The sequence below is a fragment of the Drosophila takahashii genome, chromosome 3R (genome assembly GCF_030179915.1).
Source record: "Drosophila takahashii strain IR98-3 E-12201 chromosome 3R, DtakHiC1v2, whole genome shotgun sequence".
Classification (NCBI taxonomy): domain Eukaryota; kingdom Metazoa; phylum Arthropoda; class Insecta; order Diptera; family Drosophilidae; genus Drosophila; species Drosophila takahashii.
Genome location: NC_091681.1, coordinates 37,027,045 through 37,048,549, shown reverse-complemented (window position 1 = coordinate 37,048,549; position 21,505 = coordinate 37,027,045). Strand labels below are relative to the sequence as shown.

Below are 21,505 nucleotides of genomic sequence, written 5' to 3'. Positions count from 1 at the left end.
ATTTAGGAAATAAGTTTGATTTTCATTTATCGTATTTAAAAATGGTTTTTATTTTACTATGAAACATATATTTAACATTACATTTTTTATTTAATTAAATTAACTTGAACAAAATATATAAATTATTTTCATGACAAAATGGACATTTTGTGTGTTACCAAAAAACACGACAAATGCACATCTCTATATTCGATACAAAGTTATCGATAAGCAGCTGGTAGATCTGGGTGACCATGCTGTTATACATATTCAAATTTAGGCGCCACTTGTAACGGATTAACTTTCCAAGTAAAATCTTTACCACTTCCTTAACCACAATAACTAAAGTCACAATTAGAACGGCTACCAAGTACTTTTATTAGTTTCTAACTTTATCTATGCAATACAAAAATGGCACACAATGGAAAACAACGATTCGTCTATATAAAACTCAACACACCCGACAACTAACTACCCTTTTTGACTATTTAAGTACTACAAATTCCTGTTAATTAATAGAACCCCGTGGGTTCTAAAGTTCGTAGGCCCGGTCGCCGTTCTGTGATTGTTAAATGAGTGTGTCCTCGTCCTGACCCTCGAAGACCATCAAAAGCGAGTGCTGCGAGGGTGAGCGACCCAGGGTCATGCCACCCAAGGAACCATCAGGGGAAAGCAGACCGGTCTGCAGGCTGTTGTTGTCCCGATACCCGGAAGTGGAGGATGTCTGCGAAACCGAGTCCCAGGAAATCTCACCCAGGGTCTTGGCCTGCTGTGCCTGCTGCGGTGGCTCCTCCTGCGAGGTGACCTATGAAGGAGGTTTATTAGTGGGTTTATCTTAGGATATATCCGTAGCACCTACAATGCTGGGTGGTTCCATGGGCGTCAGGCGACTGCGCTTCAGCCTAAAGGTCTTCCTGCTGGCCGCCTTGGAACGCTGCAGCCTTGACCTGGTATGATCCCCCGAACTATCCTCCGCAGGGCTCTCCGGAGAGAGCGGAGTGGTCGATGTCTCACCGGAGGAGTGCCGGAACTCCACGGACGAAACGAAGCGCAGCTTGGGCGGCTGGGCCTTGAAGGGCGCCTGCTGCAACGACTGCGAATGCGAGAGATGCGAGGGCACGGCGGAGGTGGAGGCGGAGGTGGTTCCCTGGTGACCATGACCCGAACCGCTGGGCGTCGGTCCCACCAGCGTGGGCGCCGATCCTGCGTCCGCCTCGCCGCTCTGGCTCTCGCTGGTCGTCGTGTGTTCCCGTTCGCGGCCCGTGGAGCTGCTCGAGAGCGACTCCCGCGGCGGGTGCAGCGTCTGCTGCGACAGCGTGTCGCTGGGCGTGCAAATGCCGCCGGATCCGCTGCGCGAGTCGATCGGCACCGCGGAGACGTGGGAGTGCGTGGCCTGGCCCGTGGTGGTCCCTGTGAAGATAGATATGAGTGAAGGTCTTTGCTGCGACTTGTGGGCTTCTGCCGCACTAGTTGCCGCCGGTGTGTCGCTCTTCTTCTGCTCGGAACTCTCGCGATCTGTGGAGACTGAAACATGAGTGGTCGTGTGCAGTGGGAGTAATGGGATGGGGCATCCCTTTATCCGCATCTTACCGTATCGCTTCTCCTCCAGTTCGTCGCGCAGGTCACGCAGCTCCCGGGCCAGTTCCAGTAGCAGGGCTCCCTTGGACTTGATCCCTCCCTGCGGTGGAGTTCCTCGCAGTCGCTCCCTGATGATGAACTGCATGTGCCGCTCGTGATCGCCGATGGGTGGTTGGGATATCTGGAAGAGGTGAGGCGTTAGGGCTGTCCTTTTTTTAATGTATCACTAAGATTTAGGGGTTTTAAATCTGGGGTATTGGTCAAAGTGCAGGGGTAGGATGTTGAAAGCAAATGGAAAGTTATACCCAACTCTTTTTCAGAGATTTAAACTCATTGAGTTTAATAAACTTTGTATTGGGGTCACCAAGGACTACAAATGGGGGTCCCAAAATGGAAGTTAAAGTGAAAGAAAGAAGAAGGGTTACCAAGTAAACAACTTTACTTGAAGAAAGGGGAATAGGGATCACCAATTGTATTGAACAAAAAAGAGAAGTTATACCCATCACGGTTTGAATACGTTGGGGTCACCGAAGTCTACGGATAAGTGTCACAAAATCAAGGTTGAAATGGAAGGAAGAAGGGTTACCAAGTATACCACTTTACTTGAAAAAAAGGGAATAAAGGTCACCAATTGTATTGAACAAAATTAAAGAGTTATACCCAACACTATTTCAATACGTTGGGGTCACCAATGAATACATAATAAGGGTCACAAAATCAAGGTTTAGGTGGAAGGAAGAAGGGTTACCAAGTATACCACTTTAGACCTCATTCCTCTCTCTGCTTAATGAGTTAATTAATTATTAGTTAATGATGATAAAAAAGATTAACATTTCTGGGGTCATATAAATACAGACAATACACCCAAGTCACCAAGTTCGAAGTTTAGCTAGAAATATTCCAACGAAATCACAAAATTACCTTGTGCAGAATGAAGGGCAGGAGGACAATGTACAAGGGTGTTCGGTGCGTGACGACGAACTCCATGAAGCTCCAGAGATCCGGGGCAGCCTCGTTGCGTCGCCCGAGATCCCTCATCACCCGGACGATGCGCGGCCACTCGTTGGAGAGCCGGCTCTCGAAGCAGATGCACACGATGCGCAGGGCCAGGAAGGCGGCCTGGTAGAGGGAACCGGAGATGCGGGCTGGGCGCTTGGCATCCCGACTGCCGGTGAAAGTGAGCGAGCCGGCGCGTAGGTCGCCGGTCACACGGTTTATCTGCGATACGGCCTGTCCGGTTCTCCCCGCCGGCGGACTCATCGCATTCAGCACGGCAGTCAGCAAGAAGGAGACGTCGGTCATCTTCAATTCGCCCACATCGGAAACGCCTCGGCCCGAGCAAACCTTCAGACACAGTGGCATTATCAGATGCATTAGAAAGCCCTCGGCCTTTTCCTGCGTGGCAAACTCGGCACTGCCGCCGCAAATCTGCACCAGAGAGAAACAATCCACCGGGCTGACCACCTGGAGGGCCACCAGACGCACCACCGCCGAGCAGAAAAAGGCCGGCGGATTCTGAGACATGAGCGCTGCTCCTGCGCTGGAGACGCCCTCGGGGATGCCGGATCCGGGCTCGTTGACGATCAGATTCTGCACCGTGCCGATGAGCGTTTTCATCTGCTGCCAGTGCAGCACGTACGAGTGCCGTATGATCGTCTCGTGGATGCCCTTCAGCAGTCCGGCGGCCGCCTCCCAGTCCGTGTTCCTCCTGATCGATGGCTTCTTCGAGATCTTCAGGAAGACCTTGTCGATGCGACGTAGGATGGTGACCAGGGCGTTGCGTAAGGTGTCATTGGACCACTCTGCCCTTGGGAGAACCGCCTGCATGTAGCGCTGAAGACCACGACAGGCCATGGACTCGGGATCGTAGGGGGAAACCTTCAGCAGGGAATGGGCAATGTCCGCCAGACGAATGTGACACTTGGCATCCAGCACCTCGGTGGGTTTGGTGTCACTGGGCATCTTCTTGGCCAGCTCCGCCAGACGAACGGTGGACTTGGTGAGGAAATCAGCCACCACGGAGAGCAAAACGTCGCGAGGCCTTCGGTATTCGGTGCGTATCATTTCCGAATCCTCTGCCGAGTCCATCATATTCTTGGTTCGAGCATCCGTCAAGTACTTTGGATGCGTCTCCTCCTCAAAGTCCAAGCCGGGCGAACATGGAGGTCCCCTGCTGCAGTTGCGCTGCGAGGAGCCCTTGTGCTCCGGACTATTCCTGTACGGTCCATTGTAGCTCTTCGCGAGACCCTCGCAGTTGTGCACCATGGTGCGGATGGCCACCGCCAGCTGGAGGATAATGTCCCGCTCGGACTTGCCCTGCAGTGGGATGTAGCTGGGCGATTGGATCTGCTGGAGGTAGCAGGGTAGAATGGCCTCTAGAATTATCTGAAAGGATTCTAGGGTTAGGAAACCATAGCAAACCGTTGTAAACGGTAGTAAACCATAGTAAACCATAGTAAAACGTAGTAAACCGAAGTAAACCGTAGTTAACCGAAGTAAACCATAGTAAACCGTAGTAAACCGGAGTAAACCGGAGTAAACCATAGGAAACCGGAGTAAACCGTAGTAAACCATAGTAAACCGTAGTAAACCAAATTAAAGCGTAGTAAACCAAAGTTAACCGGAGTAAACCGTAGTAAACCATAGTATACCGTAGTTAAACGTAGTAAGCCATAGTAAACCGTAGTAAACCATAGTAAACCGTAGTAAACCGTGGTATACCATAGTAAACCGGAGTAAACCATAGTAAACCGTAGTAAACCGTAGTAAACCGGAGTAAACCGGAGTAAACCGTAGGAAACCGGAGTAAACCGTAGTAAACCATAGTAAACCGTAGTAAACCATAGTAAACCGTAGTAAACCAAAGTTAACCGGAGTAAACCGTAGTAAACCATAGTATACCGTAGTTAAACGTAGTAAGCCATAGTAAACCGTAGTAAACCATAGTAAACCATAGTAAACCGTAGTAAACCGTGGTATACCATAGTAAACCGGAGAAAAACGGTAGTAAACCATATTAAAACGTAGTAAACCTTAGTAAAACGTAGTAAACCGTAGTAAACCATAGTATACCGTAGTAACCGTAGTAAACCATAGTATACCATAGTAAACCAAATTAAAACGTAGTAAACCGTAGTAAACCATCGTATACCGTACTAAATTATAGTAAACCATAGTAAACCGTTGTGAACCGTAGTAAACCATAGTAAACCGTACGTGAACAGCATAAAGAGATAACTATGAACCATAGTTGGATGCCGCTAAATCGTAATATCTTCTAGATATCTTCTATATCTAATCATTAATTTGCACTCACAAGCATTTGATATCCTCGGGTGCTCTCGGCGGAGTAGGATACCACCATTACACACAGGGTAATGCAGTCCAAAACAGTAACATCATCATCCTCGTCGTGGTAACAAAAGTCAATGGCCTTTAAAGGTTTCGGTTCCTTGACCAGTTCCGCAATATTAAGAGGATCCGGCGAGGGATCCTCCAGACTGAGGAGCAGATTGAAGAGGCAGCTCGACTGCACCTTGTGGGCCTCACCATACGTGCCATCCTCATCCGTGTCCAGAATAGCAGAAACCGAACCAAACATTTGCAGGATGAAGGGCTTGCGATTGAGCAGATAGAACTGCTTGACCGCATACTCAATGGTGGTGGTGATCAGCTTGTTGGTCTGGTGCAGGGAATAGACTTGCAACAGAGTGGGCATTATCATAAAGTAACCGTTCGTGGAGAAGATGTTCTTGAAGTTGAAGGCGGCGTTGATGAAGGTGGCCATCACATAGCGCATGATGCACGAATCTTCGGCATGCAGAATGGAGGCGCCGGAAAGGACGTTCAGAAAGAGTTGGATGTCCGCCGAGTAGGCAAAATTTCCAGCCATGGCCTCGAACATACGGGCGATCAGACGCACCCACATGAACTTGTGCAGGACGTCCAACCCGAGCAGCACCTTTCCGTACTCGCCACCATGGTGCAGATCCAGATCCACCTCGAGTGCCTTGCGCGGGAAGGAGGGCAGCTTCATCAGCTCCTCGTGCAGGAACACCACTCGCTGCACCACCATGTCCACGTTCTTCAGGATTGCCCAGGTCAGATGCACCTTTCCTATCTCGACAAACTTCTTGGTCAGCTCTTGTTTCTGCAGGGCCAGGAAGGACTCCTCCGGTCGCATGAGCATGAGACGCACTTCCGGGTACTGGGATCTCTTGAAGAAGTACAAGTCACGGATGTACCAATTGGGATTGAGGATTTTACCTGAAGAAACAAACGAACGAGAAGTTAACTCATTAAATAGCTACTCAAAAAAACATTTTACCGTAAAATCGATATGGTCATGCTAAACCCATATCGTTTTTACATGAAGTACTCTTTTCGACCAGGTCAAATTTACCTAGCCACATATCAAATTAAAATTGATCTTAAATAATCTAAAATCGATCTACGTTTCATATCGATTTTTTTTGGGTGTAGTTGGTTTATTCGACTTACTGCTCTTGTAGTCCACTAGACAATAGTGACTGGTGTTCTTCTCATCGATGGGATAGTAATCGAGGGCCTCCTTCAGCAGCTGACAGAACAGAGTGTCCTCCTGCACTGGAAACTGGGAGGGTATGTTGTAGTCATCATCGGCCGGTCCATGAACCACGATCTTCTTGGCCGCCGGCACATTGGCAGTTAGCAGGATGGAAGCATCGCATTGCTCCTTGCGCAGAATCTGCTTTAGATCCTTGAACATGATGCCATGCACGGAATGCACCACCATCCAAAGTACAGATAAGGCAGAGCCAACAAGCTGAAGAGTAGAGGTATGTTTAGTAAAATATTTATGAAGTAAGAATGGGAGAAACAATCTCCCCATCAATTTAAAGCTATTAGGAGCGCAACTCAATTTTCAATTATTATTAAGGAATTTATAAAACCACAATAAAAGTATAAATAAGTATTGTTAGGTAAAAATCATTAAAACGTATAAAAAAAAATAAATAATCAAAAAAAAAATTAATCTTATATACTAAGAATTAAATGTTCAATAGTTCTGTAGTTTAACGATTTTGAAAATTGTTAGCTTTTAAGTATTAAATCTAAATGTAATAAGCAATTTTTTGTCAAAGTAACTGGCTCAATAATAATAAGCTTACGCTTGCAGCGCTTGGATATTACATCAATTAAAATTAAATTCAAATTAATGGAAAACCACCTACCTCCTGCTTCAATTCATTCGAAGATCTCACGTAGAACATGATGTAGCCTATAATCGAGTTGTAGAGGGCAAAGGCCGCCTGTTGCGGCAGACGTGGCACAAATCGGATGAGGTGTCTCAGCAGTTTGAACATCTGATCCTGACGATCCCTAGTCAGTCGCTCGAAGACATAGCGCAGAAACAAAGCGGACTCCTCCACCAGGCAAACCCAGATCACCTGGTAGGCAATCTCGTACACCGCGTTGCCATCCGAACCGATGGCGGCATCGTCCAGACAGCCGACGATCTGCATCACCGAGGAGCAGAGAACGGAGGGGAAGAGCGAGTGGGCGTGGTGAAGGTGCGAGGACATCCGGGTGCCATCGAGATCCTCCTCGATCTCATGGTCCTCCAGCTTTTCCATTCCAGGCTCATGGGAGGCCTGCTGACTAATGGGTATCATGGTGATCAGGAAACTGTGTCGTTCTGCCCTTTGCTTGTCCCTCTGCTGACGCAGGGCATTCCTGATGGCCTCCGTCTGCTGCATCTTCCGGGATTTGGTGGCGGTGACCAGGGATCTCTGAAATATTATAAGGTGATTAATCAGTTTTATAAGCAAACCCCCCTCGACCAGTACATAACCCAGTGTCTCGGCTGCCTTCTCACTCACATGTCTATCTTGGTTTAGGGTGACGTCCATGTCCTTTGTCTGCTGTACCGGCATCCAGGGTGGATCCACCACCGGCAGACTTTCAATGCCAATCTTGGGCGAGGGTAGTGTGAATTCAATGCCACCCGGTGGCACCTTGAAGGTCACATCATGGGCGTTCTCCTCCATTCGCGGCCAGACATGGAAACGGCACTTCCAAAGCACCAGATATCGCTGGATAGCCCCGATCCTTATGTCCGGATCCTTGTGCTTCAGGGCGCGCTGCATGATGTCAAAGGCAAAGTTCTGGGCCTTCACCGAACCCATTAGAAATACAGCGGCACTGGAGGTGGCTGTATCGTGATTGGTTTCAAGGAGAAGTTCCCAGGCAGCTGGCATTGCCTCGATGACCATCTCCTCGGTGAGCACAACGGCTCCTTTAAGCAAAGTGGCCAACGGAAAGTGGAACAAGTTGCGTATGTGGATGCGGATGAACTTGAGGATGGGTGGCTCCTCCTGCATCTTCATCTCCTTCTCCTGACGAAATGCCTTGGCTAGTTTCTCAGCCATTTCCAAATCGGGATCATCACTTATGCTGTGGGAAAACCATATTATTTATGATTATGTTATAGAGGTACAACCCACCGATCCTTGCGCGACAAGCTATCCTTTCGCTTGGACGGCGATGTCTGGGTGGAACTCTGCTCCGAAACCTTTCGTGTGGAGCGGGCTCGCGAAGTATGTGGTTTACTGGATGTGATTATTGTGGGCTCCACATTGGGATGATCCGCATCAAAGGTGAAGCCGAACTCCTCGCCATAAACCTAATCAAATTCAGTGTGTTTATAATTAAAGATCTCTGTAATCTGGGGATTACTAACCTTCCTAGTGGCCTTAACCAAACGAGTGCAGGATCTCATGTGTCGTTTGTAGCAGAAGGGATGGCAATATCCTTTGTGAGTGCAGTAATAGTTGTAACTGGACATCAAATCAATGATCGCCTTTAGCCAGGGCATATTCTTGGCCGTATCATCGTTTTCATTCGAATCAGTGGGTGACTCTGGCTGCTGATCGTCGCTTAGTATTCCGGGTGACTCCTCGCCACCACTGATCATGCCCTGTTCCGAGGTGTCACTGCGATCGGAGAGCGAGGAGACCTTCCTCCGCGATTGCATGTTGACTGGGGGTTAAGTTACAGGTAAGTATTAGTTATTATACCCGTTACTCGTAGAGTAAAAGGGTATACTAGATTCGTGCAAAAGTATGTAACAGGTAGAAGGAAGCGTTTCCGACCCTATAAACTATATATATTCTTGATCAGGATCATCAGCCGAGTCGATCTAGCCATGTCCGTCTGTCCGTCTGTCCGTCTGTCCGTCTGTCTGTCCGTCTGTCTGTCCGTCTGTCTGTCTGTATGAACGCTGAGATCTCAGAAACTACAAAAGCTAGAAGGTTGAGATTTCCCACACATATTCTTTGGCTTCCTACGCAGCGCAAGTTTATTTTAGCCGAGCGCCACGCCCCCTCTAACGCCCACAATCGCCCACTAACGATTTTAAAAAGGGTCCTGCGCCCACATCTTTAAAGATTTCCGAGAAGTATAAATGCAATTTTGTTGTGTATATTTATACCTATCGAAATGTAGAAGACATTTTTCAAATCGGACCATTCATTAAAAAGTTATACGCAATCAAAAATTATATATCTATCTCCCTCGCACTCCCTTTAGCTGAGTTACGATTATTAGTCGGGACACCAACCCGACACAGCGTTCGCACTCCCTTTAGCTGAGTGACGGGTATTAGATAGTCGGGACAACAACCCGACTATAGCGTTCTCTCTTGTTTTTATAAATATAATTAACTTACAATCCGTTTCTATGTCCTTGCTGTCCTTGGTGTTGCGTCGCAGCTTCAGGGAGCGACGTTTGAAGGATCCTCCTGTGGTGGTGGCAGTGCCACGTCTCAGCAGGAAAGGTCGAACAGCCGATGCAGTGGGTCGACGAGCTGCGGTTAAGGAAAGAAGATGAGAATCATTATACCCTAAAGAAAATCTGATTAATACCTTCTTCCCCCTCCTTGGTCAGCGTGGTGTTGCTACTATTCTCCGACTCATTGTCCGGTTCGTGGAGCACAAAGGATATCTTCCGCTCCGACTGACCGGCCCCATCATTTCCCGCTGCTATCGACTGCAGGCTCTGGGCGGAGGTCTGCGAGTGACCCATGGAACTCAAAGCCATGGACCAGCGGCGATTGGCCTCGCGGTAAACCTTCTCCCAGGGCGCCGGCTTGTCGCGATGTATCAACTTCGATGTCTTGGGCAACATCAAATAGGTGTCCCTTAGGAAAGCGGTGATCTCGAAGAGCAGCACACAGGCAATGAGCTTCAGGGAGTGCGGGCAATCATTGCCATGCGGATTCACCGAAGTCTCGTCCAGAAAGTCCTCCTCCTCGTCCTGCTGCAGTAGCTCGCGCTGCTTCTCGGGATCCGTGAGACTCGCATTTACGGCCTCGTACTGCAGACGCTCCGTGAAGAGGATCTCCTCCAGACGGGCACCCACCATCTCCGCCCACTGATGGAACATCTTGCCGGCGGCCCTTTGCAGGATGTGTGTGCGTCTTGCGCTCGTTTGGCTCACCTGCTGCTTCATCTGGTTGATATTGATGTTCGCGCCCGATGCCCGGTAGCTGCCCACGTTCTGTTTCATCCACGCGGGCCACTGACCCTTGTTGCACAAGTGCACAAAATGGGCGCACTCCAGCAGGAAGGTTGCTCTGGCCACCAGAGGAGCTTGGGGCTAGAAACAAGAAGTAAGGTTTATTAAAGGGTTTCGCTTTCAAGAATAAATAATTAAAACAAGAGATAGGGCTACTGGCTCCATCTAGCGGCCATTTAATTGTTTGCTCATAACTTTTAATGGATTGTCCGATTTGAAAATTTCCTTCTACACTTCGGTAGGTATTAATAAGCACAAGAAACTAAGCACTTAAACTTTTACAAAATCTGTAAAGATGTGGGCGCCAGGCTTTTTTAAAACTCATTTAAAGCCAATGTGGGCGTGGCGCTCGGATGAAACAAACTAGCGCTGCTTAGGAAGCCCAAGAATAAGTGTGATTAATCCCAACCTTCTAGCTTTTGTAGTTTCCGAGATCTCATCGTTCAAACATTCAAAACCAACTATAGAAATGTATACTGACCAGATCCAGGACGGCGGCCACCAGCTGGGGATCGGGAAAGGAGCCGGGGGCGCAGGTTTCCAGGAGAAAGGACAAACGCAGCATGCCCACGCGCACCGGTTCGGTGGGCACCAGTTTGCGTTCCTTCAAGATCACCACCTCTGACTCGCGCGGACCATCGCACATGTCCGAGGACGAGCGGCGACTGAAGTCCGCCGTCTCCTCGATGCCGCCCACCTTCTTCTTGCCCTTCACAATGCCGCCGAAACGGTTCAGCCGCCGCTCGACGCGTCGCTTGGCCCGCTGGATGGACCGCCCAATGCCATCGCTCGACCGTCCGCGCTGAATCTTCAGCGAGGCGTGCCGCATAAATGTGGAGCTGATCTCGGGGTTCAGGGACCCGATCTCCAGATCGATGGACGAGGCCTCCTTGGGCGTGCCGCGAAACCAGCGCACCAAGCCGCTGAGCCGTCCCAGCGAATTGCGTTCCGAGCTGGACGTGGAATCGGAAAGCAGGGCTCTTTCACTGTGCCGAGGAGTCAAGGTGGGTCGAACTCCCGTTGTCCTGCGTCGAAAGTTGCTCAGCGGCGACTGGCTGGTCTTGTAGTGCTCCTCGCATGCCTCCGTCTCCAGCAGGCTCTGAAATGATGCAGGCGGGAATGAGCCTTGGGTTGGGATTTGGGCAATTGACTCACCACGGCGCAGGCCGATGAGGTGCTGCGCTTCTTCAGCAGGAGACGCCGCTGGGAGCGGTTGTCGTCGTTCTGCAGGCTCTGACTCACATTCGCCTGGGGAATGTGTCTGGAAAAATAGGTGGGGAATCATTAATCCAGGAAATGATTATAGCACAAAAAATAGGGGAGAGTGGGGGAATTTCGTCACAGGGGCAATTTCGTCACCTGCAATATCTCGGAATCCATAAGTCGTAAAAATATATAATTTTTTTGTTTTAGTCCTTCAAGACGGCCAGACACAACCAATGCATTTGTTTTGCACAGAAGGCCAAGATAATTAAGCTATAATATTACGTGTGTTTTAACAGTTCAAAAGCTACATTTAGTTCGCGACGAAATTTTTTCTGTATGCCACAATTCAAAAGGAATAAGATACACGATTTTTTATATAATACACAGTGCTATAATGTGCATTTCTGCGTTAGTGATTTTTAACTTCGCGCCTAATTTCGGAAGAAAAATAATTATTTCTAAAAAAGTACTGTGTCGGGAAATTTCGTCACCCTATGATTTGGGTAAATTCGCACCTATTTTAAATACATATTTTTTTATTTGACGAGCTGGCTTTCGAACAGACTACCAGCAGCAGCAACAAATATAGGACGTCAACAAAAATGGTACGCTTGATCAGTGTAGCATACTTACAGGCGTAAAGTTCCCTACATTTTTCAGGTGACGAAATTTCCCCAGTTGTGTGGTGATTTTACCCCCCTATGTGGTGAGATTGCCCCAGTATATTGGTTTTACTTTTTAATTTTTTATAAATCACCAAGTTAATTAAAAAAATAGGGGAATGTCACATTTTAAAGCTTAGTGCTAACCGCATTTAACAATAAAAATAGAAATATGATAACGTGTCTCAAGATGGACAATAAATAGCTTTGAAAAAATGCTGACGAAATTCCCCCACTCTCCCCTACTATTTCTTACAAAAATCTAGATCCTGATTTTACCCTCAAAAAATAAAGGAAAATAAAAAAAATAAATAAAAAAAGAATAAAAAAAAAATTTTAAAAATAATACAACAAAAATAAGAAAAATAATACTCCAAATATGGAATGTCATATTTCGTTGATTTCGTCATCAAAGTCACAATTGATTGGCCTTTAAAACTAAATATATTATTTTTGTGCATTATTCGCAAAACAAAAATATCAAAATTGATAAAAAAAACATTAATTTTTGTAAATTAGCCGAAAAGTGGCAGCTATTCCATACAGAAATTGGGACAAAATTTAATCAAATGACATCCAAGAAACACTATGAAAACTGTATTTTAACACAAAATGCGAAACCTGATTTCCAACCAAAAAGGTTAGTTCTTGTAACTTAATCCAGTATGCCATGAATTTTCTGATTTACTTAAGTCAATTATATTTGAAATGAATTGAATGATTTTCTAATTCACTTCGAATTCAATGAATATTATTTATAAAATTTTTCAATTTTTCAGAATTTGTTTGTGTTTTCTTTTAAAAACAAATAGTTGAAAATTTTGCATAAATCAATATGAACTGCATATATACAAAAATTCAGGCAGATTGAACCTCAAAATTATGGCCCTTGCTCCTTCAAATGAAAATGTCGTTTGAATTATATCAACATTCATGCCATTCATTCATTTATCGATTAAACTCAAAATTCAAATAAATTAATTCACATAAAATAAATAAATTCAAAATAATTCATTGTATCAATTCATAAGCTGCTCACCTGATCACTCGAGTGGTCTGCGACGAGGGACCCTTTTTGTGGGGCCTCGGGGTGACGGCCAGAATGCCGCTGAGGGCCACCAGGCGAAAGGGACCGCCGTGGGCGCCCTTGACGTACGTGACCAGCTGCCGGATGTCGCCGTAGAGGGCTATGTTCTCCGGACCCTTGAGATCCTTCTGGGCCTCCACGAAGCGGCTGACCAGCGGCTTGAAGACCGCTCCGACCACCTGGGCCTCGGCGCCGCCGCTCATGCCGCCGCTAAAATTGGTCGAATAGCCGCCCTGACCTGGTACGCCGCCAATATCGGTGTTAGCATTTTTAAATCCACTCTGACGTTTATGAGCTATTGCATCATCATTTCATACATACATACATATATATATATACAACGTATTGGTGGTGACAGTAAAGAATCGGGAGGGACAACTCAAAAGCATTAGCAAAAAGGTCTTGGCATGCATCAAAATGGTATAAACAATATGGAACCACAAACAGCATGGGGGATGCGGATTTTCGGGGGCCGGAAGAGCAAATCAAAAGGCAAGGTAAGAGGGAAGCCCAACACAAAATGGCCAATGGAACTCAAGAGTCTGGTTGGATCGATTAAAATCGTATTAAAATAGGGTAGTTGGTGCGCCTAAATAGGGTTATTTTTTGGCATCCAAGCCCAGCATTTGCGGTTTTTTATGATCGACATGGGTCAAAACACTTACTCAGGGGCGAGAGCAGGGAGCTCGGGTCCACGCAGAAGGCCAGGAAGGCATGGAAGTAGTCGATGAGCTCCGGCAGCGGCGAGGTCTTCACCATCTCCTGCATGAATCGCTTGGTCCTGGGACCCGCCTGCCTCAGCATGCGCGACAGGATCTTCTGGCACTGGTTGCGCAGGAAGTCGGCTGGAGGACCTCGAACACCTGGGAATAAAGTGGTTAAGTTATTAATTTTCATTAATATTTGTATTAGGTACACTGAGAAAACTTGAGAACGAAAAAATCAAGAACAAATCTTCTTGATTTCATAATTTTTTCTTCTCACTTTTTTGAGCACAAGTGTTCTTAAAATCAAGAGTAAAGGTGCTCTTGAGAATTTTTTTTCTTGAAACCAAGAACACTTTTAGTGAAATCGAGAATACTTGTTTTCAAAAAAGTACTCTCAAACTAAGAACACTTGTTCTTGATATATGTAAAACCGTTCTTGGATCACTTTTGAGTATGGAAATATTAAAATCAAGAATTAACTTTCTAAGAGGGTTATAACTTTAGTAAACTCACCATCATTGCATCCGTGTGGACATCCCAGTACCTGCAGGGCTCTTCGGGTAATGCTCATCGAGATCTCGTGAGCATGCTCGCCCAACTTCAGAACTCCCATTTCAATAAGCAGTTCGCAAATATTCAGACCAGCTTCCAAAACACGCAGTGAGCAAACTTGCGCCGGATCTCGCTTGAAAACATTACTAATGGCCAACAGGATAATCTCGTAGTCAATGCCGCCATCGCGTGTTATATAGAAGGAGGAGCCCGGAGCCTCCGACTCATCGACTCCCGTGTAATCGATGTGGGAGTCCGTGTGGGAGCGCAGCATTTGACCACGATAGCGGGTGGTGGTGCTGCCCATTCCTGTGCTCCCGTTACCACCCCCATTGCCACCCATGCCGGCAATACTTCCGCCATTACTCAGGGCATCCAGCTGGGAGTCAATGGAGCCCTGCAGAAAAATAGTTGTGCTTTGAATTGGTTCTTACTATAAGGTTAAGATATAAGGAAATACCGGTATACTAAGGGTCGTTTTCTCGTCCGCTTGTTAAATTTAAAGTAGTGATATAACCTTGAAATTGTATGTATTGTTGCACACTTTTTGAATACCAAAATTTATTTCATTTTTCTCACGATAAATAAATCATATCATCATATCATTTAAACATTAAATTAACATACATTCTCAACATTTAAACGCTACTTTAAATTTAACTTTCGAATGAGCAAATGGCCTTAACTGTTACAATGAATACTACAAAATTGTTGTAAAATGGTTTTTTAGAAAACCAAGGCTCTACTCTACAAATTATATCCGAATACATTTGTTTTTATAACCCCACCCTTAATCCTTAAAATAATAACAGCTCACCTGTCGCTTCATGTAGTCGGGCGAAGGAGTGGGTGTGTGTTCCGTAACCGTGATGATGGGATTCCGGGGATAGAACGCCGTGGAACGCGGACAGGCTGCCTGCGATGGCCTCGGGGCCTTGGGTGGCTCTACGTATCTGTAAAATCTGGTATTTTGTAGGATACGTGCGAGAAAGCATGTGTGTGGCATTAGTCAAAAAACGGAGTGCGGCAAGCTGAGGGATCAGGGGGGTATATTTTGGGGGTAGGGCAGCGGGTGGGTTTAGATGGTGAGAGACAGAAACAGGCTTTGGACAGGTGCCAGAAAGGTAAGCAGGCAAGACATTGGAAGGGGGAAAGAAATAACTGTGACCTAGAGCACATTAAGCATAGAGTGTGTTTCTTGGAGATCGAAATAGAAATCATAGTTAGTTAGCTTCGTAGACCAAAACTCACCCGCTATCAAGCAGACAGCTGGTTGATCGGTGGAGAAAGTCATAGGGTATAGAATATATAGCATTAGCTCGAGAGCAAAGAATGAGTCTCTGAAGAGTGTGGAATTTCGAGAATCGTTTGGAAGTGTATAATGTATTATATAATTTTGGTTCTGGTGTCAGAGGCCTGATTGGTTTTCTGTTTCGGGGCTTCCTTTTACCTGAGACTGGGCATCGATTTGCCTTTGATCAAGTTACTGGCTGGTTCTCGACTTATCATCGAGGCAGATCGCGACAGCTTCTTCTCTCCCGTGTCCAGGCTGCGATGGTACTCCTAAATGATATAATTAAACTTCATTATAATCACTCAATTACAAGGCTGTTACATTAATATTATTTCAAAACTCTCAAGCCAAACAAACACCATTTAGAATGAACTATTTATATGGGGGATTATAAGCGGGAGCCAGGCAAAAACACTTAGGAACATTGAAAAAAAAGGTATTTGCTCCGCTTACTGCATGTTGCAGTGGTGTCTTGCCATTGGCTGAGTTTGTGTCGAGCCCTACTTTTTCCAAATTCTTCTCCGACTTGGAGAACATCTTGGTCTCTACAAAGTGCCTCAGATCTGCCATTTTAACGCGTTTCTTCTTCTCGCTGCCACGTCTTTCTGTAGTACTCGGGGCACTCTGGGGTTCTTCTAAAGAGGTGGTTAAAAAATATATCTTAGTTAAGACCTTTTGAAATTATTTCAAAGCTCACCTGCTACACAGGCTGTCACTGTTGGCGATTGATCTGGTATTTCGATGTAGTCCTTGACCACAGAGCTTCCCGGACTATCGCGACTATTGCTGCCGGGTCCCTGGTACAGTGAAATCTCGATTTGCGGTATGGGCAAGGAATTTGAGCGTTTGCGAGGTTGGTTTAAGGTGATGGCCGCCTCCTCACCAATGTCACTAAGTCTGGATTAGAAAGGGATTATATATGAGTGTTAAATACTTTATACAAAAAATTTTTAATCTTATTCAAGTTAGCTTGAACGTTAAAGTTAAGAGTAATGCCCCACGTTGGGCGCCAAATGTAATAAACTGTTTTAGCTCGCTACGAAATTTGTTGTTCACACTAACAACAACTACTCACCGGTTGTATAGATATTGAAGACTCCAGAAGATGCCCTCCTCCTGCCAATGGGAAATGAAGAGACAGCGGAGCACAGCCACATCCAGGAAAGTGGCTGCCGATACATCTGCCTTAATGCTCTCCGACTTGTCCGAGTCCGTCTCCTTTTCGATGGAAGCACTTCGCTTCTCCTTCATCGAGGCACCACGCATTAGTTCCTGCTGATCGAACTCAAACTTGGTGGAGGGCACTTTGTCCTTGTCGCGGGAGTTCATCGATTGGCGACTTCCACGGCGACTCTGCGATTGCTGCTGTTGCAGCAGACTCGCATCGGCCTGATAGGTCAGAAAAAAATATTATATCTTTAAAACAAGAAATTCAGCTCAATCACCCACCGTAAAGAAGGAGTTATCCATTAGTTGTGGCGCCGAGGGCAGCCTAAATATGACCACACGTTCGTCCTCCACGCTGGAGGCCTCTTCTGGAATGGTTTCGGGAAAGGCGAATTCCTTGGGAGAAGAAACCCAAGAGCCCTGCGTATTAAATCAAGGTAATAAAGTAATGAAGCTACTTGTATTCATTAATAACAAACCTCCTCATCCTGCCTTCCATAGTCAGAGATGCCGCTTTGTGGAGAGTCCGCCTTGGGCGACATGGCATCCGCACTGAGCGAATGCTTTCGAGCGGGAAAAACATCAGTAGATCCTTTAGGAGTGGGTGCACACAGCAGATTTCTGGCCTTGGGTTTAACGGGAGCCGTAAAGCAGGGAGCGCCCGGAGCTCGGTTATCCCACATTCCCTGCCAGAGTTTAATACCATTCTCCAGGCGAAAGTTCTGGAAATCCGATTCCTTGAGATGGTGTATGATGGGTGCAAAGAGGTACACAAAGAGCTGAAAGAAAGAGATTTTATAAAGGATGTGAAATATAATTTATATACCTTAACCCACCGTAATTGTTGGCACCGAGAATAAGTATTGATCTATTGACTTGGACTTGGGCTCGGCTGCATCGCCCAAGGCCAGATCCTCGCCGCCCTCGTCATCGGCACACTCCTCGGCGGCATAGAGAAGGATCCACTGCATGGTGTACAACAGCTTGGTCTCCACAGGACCAATGGCCTGCATGTCCTTCACCCTGTTGTAGAGCAGAGCGGCACAGGCGTGCATCACATGGGGCAGAGCTCCTTGCAACAGACGCCATCTGGGAATCACACCTAATCCTTTGGTGAGCGGCGGTGACAGACCAAACTGGATGTTCTGCACGAGCACTTTCTCAAAGGACTAGAAAAATGGCTTAATAAATACTTAATTTGGTAGATATTTAATCTTATATTCACCTTGCAGGCTTCCTTCGACTCCTGAACACCGAAAAGTGGGCAAGAAATAGTAGAATTTATAACAAAAATTCGCAGCAAAGATGTTTAAAAGCTACCAAAATTACAGCAAAAGAAGGGGTTCTTAAAAGAACATAAAAAAATCTTAAAAATAGATACATGAAACATTTAACAACTACAATATAAGGGGGAAACAAATAAGTTCGTAGCCTCAATGTACAAGAAATTATTTAACTAATCCTACATTGAGCGCAACAAACTTTAGGGGTTAGCAAAAAGGGGTTACTTTGACTACTACCACAAACATTTATAACTTACATGGTGTCCCGGTGCATGTTGACAAAACTACATTCAGATTCAGACAAATTGCGAAAGATTTTACAATGTTAATTTGTACAGTTTGTCATTGTATTATTGTGATTTTAGTTGGTTTCGTGTGTTGAAAGCATACTGAATGTGATTGTACACAAGAGCAGGAAAAGTTTCTAAGCTTGAGTTAAGTTTATAAAAAAGTAGAGCATACTTTTTTGGTTGCTGAAATAAAATGTAGTAAAACTTTTCCTTTTCTTGTATACCTGAAAGACGGTTTTTCATGTTTAGTTTGTGGAAGGTGGCCGTGTTAGTAGTTGTTATAAGAAACTAAATCGAATGCAGGAAAGTATATAAAACATCAAACATCAAAGTTGGGATTGAATTTTGGTTTCCAATTTTCCAAGTTTTTTCGGCTGAGAGAAATCAAAAGTAGAAGACATCGAACACAGTTTATGGTTTCCATCGAATTGGTTTTGCCAATTGGGTAATTATTTTTTTGGTATTTTACACAGTCCATCCTTACAACAAACACACGCATAGCGAATATACAGCACCCAAGTTCTTGGGGTTGAAATGTCCTTGTTTTTGGTCATCCTAGCTTTAGTTTTTGGCAAACACGATCTGTGATTTTTTCCTTTTAGCAAAGCCCAAGCCAAAACTCACCAGACACGTGGACTCGTGCAGTTTTCCTAACTTCGGCCGAATAAAGGGCGCTATTTGACGCCACAGGAATGTTTGCACGGACACCGGTAAGCCGAGGTCCTGCAATCCACTATCCTGGTCAAAGTCAAAGTCATCGTTGTTGTTGTTTGTAGCCCCATGGCTGTTGTTGTTTGTCTGCAGGTTGTTGTTGTTGGTGGCATTGCTCGTTGTTGTTGTAGCTGCTGTCCCCGTTCCGGCGGCATTGGTGGTCACCATGGTGGTGGCCAGCTGAAAAGGACAACATGCAACAGCTGGCTAAGTGAGAGTCATTCATGAATATTTGATATATGCAACAGGTATTTGCGTGCGCAGGCTTGTTGCTTTCTGGGCCTTCTTCTTTGTCGACTAGGTCAGTGCCACATCCATGTGGTACGTGGTTACTTCCCCCGCAATCGCAACCCCTCCTCGGAAAAAAACAAAACAGAGATTTCGGTCCTGGGACGCTGCGCAGAACGCAGACTCCGCAACGAGGCGACTGGGTTATAGATACAGAACTGGGTTTCTGGTATACATGCTAATTTGGGGCACAAAAATTTTCACAGACTTATATAACCCGAAGATTGCAGGAAAATTTCACTTTTCCCTTTAACACTAATTGCCGTCGAACTGTCAATTGTTTGGCACTTTAGCACACACTCAAATCAAACGCTTGATTGGCGCCGCACCCTTTGGTGGAAATCGCTTCTGGCCATCAGTTTTTTATTCTTCTTCAAGTTAACTGGGCTGGGCTATGGACATTCGCTAATTGCTGAACCTTTTACTGACGGTTGTAGTGGCGCCCGAACAGGGACTGTGAAGCACTTTTTGTTTGATTTCAATTTGTGTACTTTTTTGGGGAGCCCCTTTTTTCAGTTCTTTTGTTCTATAGTTCTGCAAGGGCTTACCTTGATTTGCGCGTAGCCAGCTCTGGATAACGTTTACTGCTGGAGCGTTCGGATGCAACTGAGACAAGCGTCGTTAACTGACGAGCTCTGGGCTCCCTGTCGTTGTTATCCTCTCCGGCGCCCTCGTCCTCTGGCTCGCCATCGTTTCCAATGCCGACAGCAGCAGGCCAGCAGTGCGTATACAGGATATTTTGCGGAGAGAGACTTAACCACCCGCACTCCATATTAAGTATACGCACTGGCAGGGGCTAAAAAGGCTGCTCTCCGCTTAGAGGGTGTCCTTGCACTTGTTATTGGATGGTTTAATGTGCCCTTTGATCAAGACACCCTGTTTTTGAAGCACACTTATCAATGATAACAAATGCCAGAGGGTGGATATTGCGTATACGCCGGGTGGATGGCCATTAAATTCCTTTGTCTGCGCTTTCCGGGGGTGCGTCTGCAAATAAATGGTCGAGTATTTAAGAAGTAATAGCCAAACATAAGTCACTGTCCTGTGGGAATTTCGGTGGAAATTAAAGCAATACACATGCTTCTGTCCACTAATTATTCTATTTGCTAGGTGAGCAAACTTTGGTTCATCTAGTTTAAGTTTGTTGTGGTTTTTATATGTTATGGGTTTAACCTAAATTGTTTGTGAGTTCAAATGTATCTAAGAAATTATTAAAATTTATCTTAATAAGTTTCCTTTATTCCAATAATTCCTAGTAAATTAAATTGATAACTTTATTAAAAACTTATTTAAACAATTTCTTGAAGAAAGTGTAAATATTTTATTTATTTATTTAGTTACATTTATTTATTGAACTTTTTTAAACCTGTTAATCATTTTTAAAAATAGAATAAATCTTTTTAGAAATACTGCACTCAATCTCTTTTGAGTTACATAATATTGACTGTATTTGTTTTAAACATTAAACCCTTAATCCAAAATCTTTGTTTATAAAAACAAGTTCTATAAATATTTCCCATGATTTCACATCTCCCCAAAACGATTTATCAATGACTTGCGCACTTTAATCTGCGCAGATTTGCCGCATCCATCGGCTGCTGATAGCAGCTGTTCGATTAAGGACCAAATCGGGCCAAATCTCGATGCACCAGTTACTCCCCCAAAGTAACAGGTGGTCCTAAGAAGTAAACAATAACAAGGCCTGGGAGGCTGCGCGGCCAAAAGCCGAACCGAAGGCTCTATTGACAGAGAGAAGGGATGGATAGCCCAGACAACCAAGAGAGTGGCATCAGCCGGAAGTTGGCAACACAGCTGGGCTTTAAAAACTGGGTCAAAGAAGGCAGGCACGTACATTTACATAGAATGTCAAGGACAAGGACAAGGACATGTAGATGGATTGCCGGCAAAATGCCAATGGCCTGTGCATGGAGCTTAATTGCTAGCTGCTTTTTTCCGCCTTCTAAGCACCTCTTTCATCAGCTTTGATCGGGATTTATATGGCTTGTGTGTATATAAACCCATTTACCTAGGCAAACAACCCAAACGCTGAATATTTGTTGCTGTACATTTTTGCTCTGAATACGCTTCGTGTATCTGTGTCATAGTTTTTATAAATAGCACGCATTAAAATGTTGTAGAGACGAC

General features: G+C 45.5%; 1 protein-coding gene across 1 annotated transcript; it reads right to left on the bottom strand.

The window, feature by feature from the left end:
- Nucleotides 1–347: 347 nt before the first annotated feature.
- unc80 (unc80, NALCN channel complex subunit) lies at nt 348–20,004 on the bottom strand. Its single transcript, XM_070216751.1, has 30 exons — nt 19,909–20,004; nt 18,986–19,252; nt 18,329–18,355; nt 18,014–18,034; nt 17,625–17,957; nt 17,268–17,567; nt 17,071–17,208; nt 16,697–17,010; nt 16,319–16,518; nt 16,075–16,256; nt 15,778–15,890; nt 15,579–15,596; nt 15,145–15,289; nt 14,289–14,724; nt 13,734–13,931; nt 13,021–13,306; nt 11,272–11,374; nt 10,595–11,212; nt 9,462–10,194; nt 9,266–9,403; nt 8,279–8,577; nt 8,043–8,221; nt 7,419–7,992; nt 6,771–7,328; nt 6,058–6,361; nt 4,874–5,823; nt 2,479–3,942; nt 1,570–1,738; nt 839–1,503; nt 348–784 (listed from the first exon to the last, which is right to left on the bottom strand). The coding sequence occupies exons 2-30, from the start codon at nt 19,238–19,240 to the stop codon at nt 548–550; spliced, it is 9,957 nt and encodes a 3,318-aa protein (XP_070072852.1). The 5' UTR covers nt 19,241–19,252; nt 19,909–20,004; the 3' UTR covers nt 348–547.
- Nucleotides 20,005–21,505: the final 1,501 nt, after the last annotated feature.

Coding starts and splice junctions, on each gene's coding strand:
- unc80 (XM_070216751.1), bottom strand. CDS start 19,240: ATGGTGACCACCAATGCCGCCGGAACGGGGACAGCAGCTACAACAACA. Junction 17,568..17,624: donor TCTCGGTGCCAACAATTACG/GTGGGTTAAGGT, acceptor TCTTTCTTTCAG/CTCTTTGTGTACCTCTTTGC. Junction 3,943..4,873: donor CCCGAGGATATCAAATGCTT/GTGAGTGCAAAT, acceptor GAATCCTTTCAG/ATAATTCTAGAGGCCATTCT.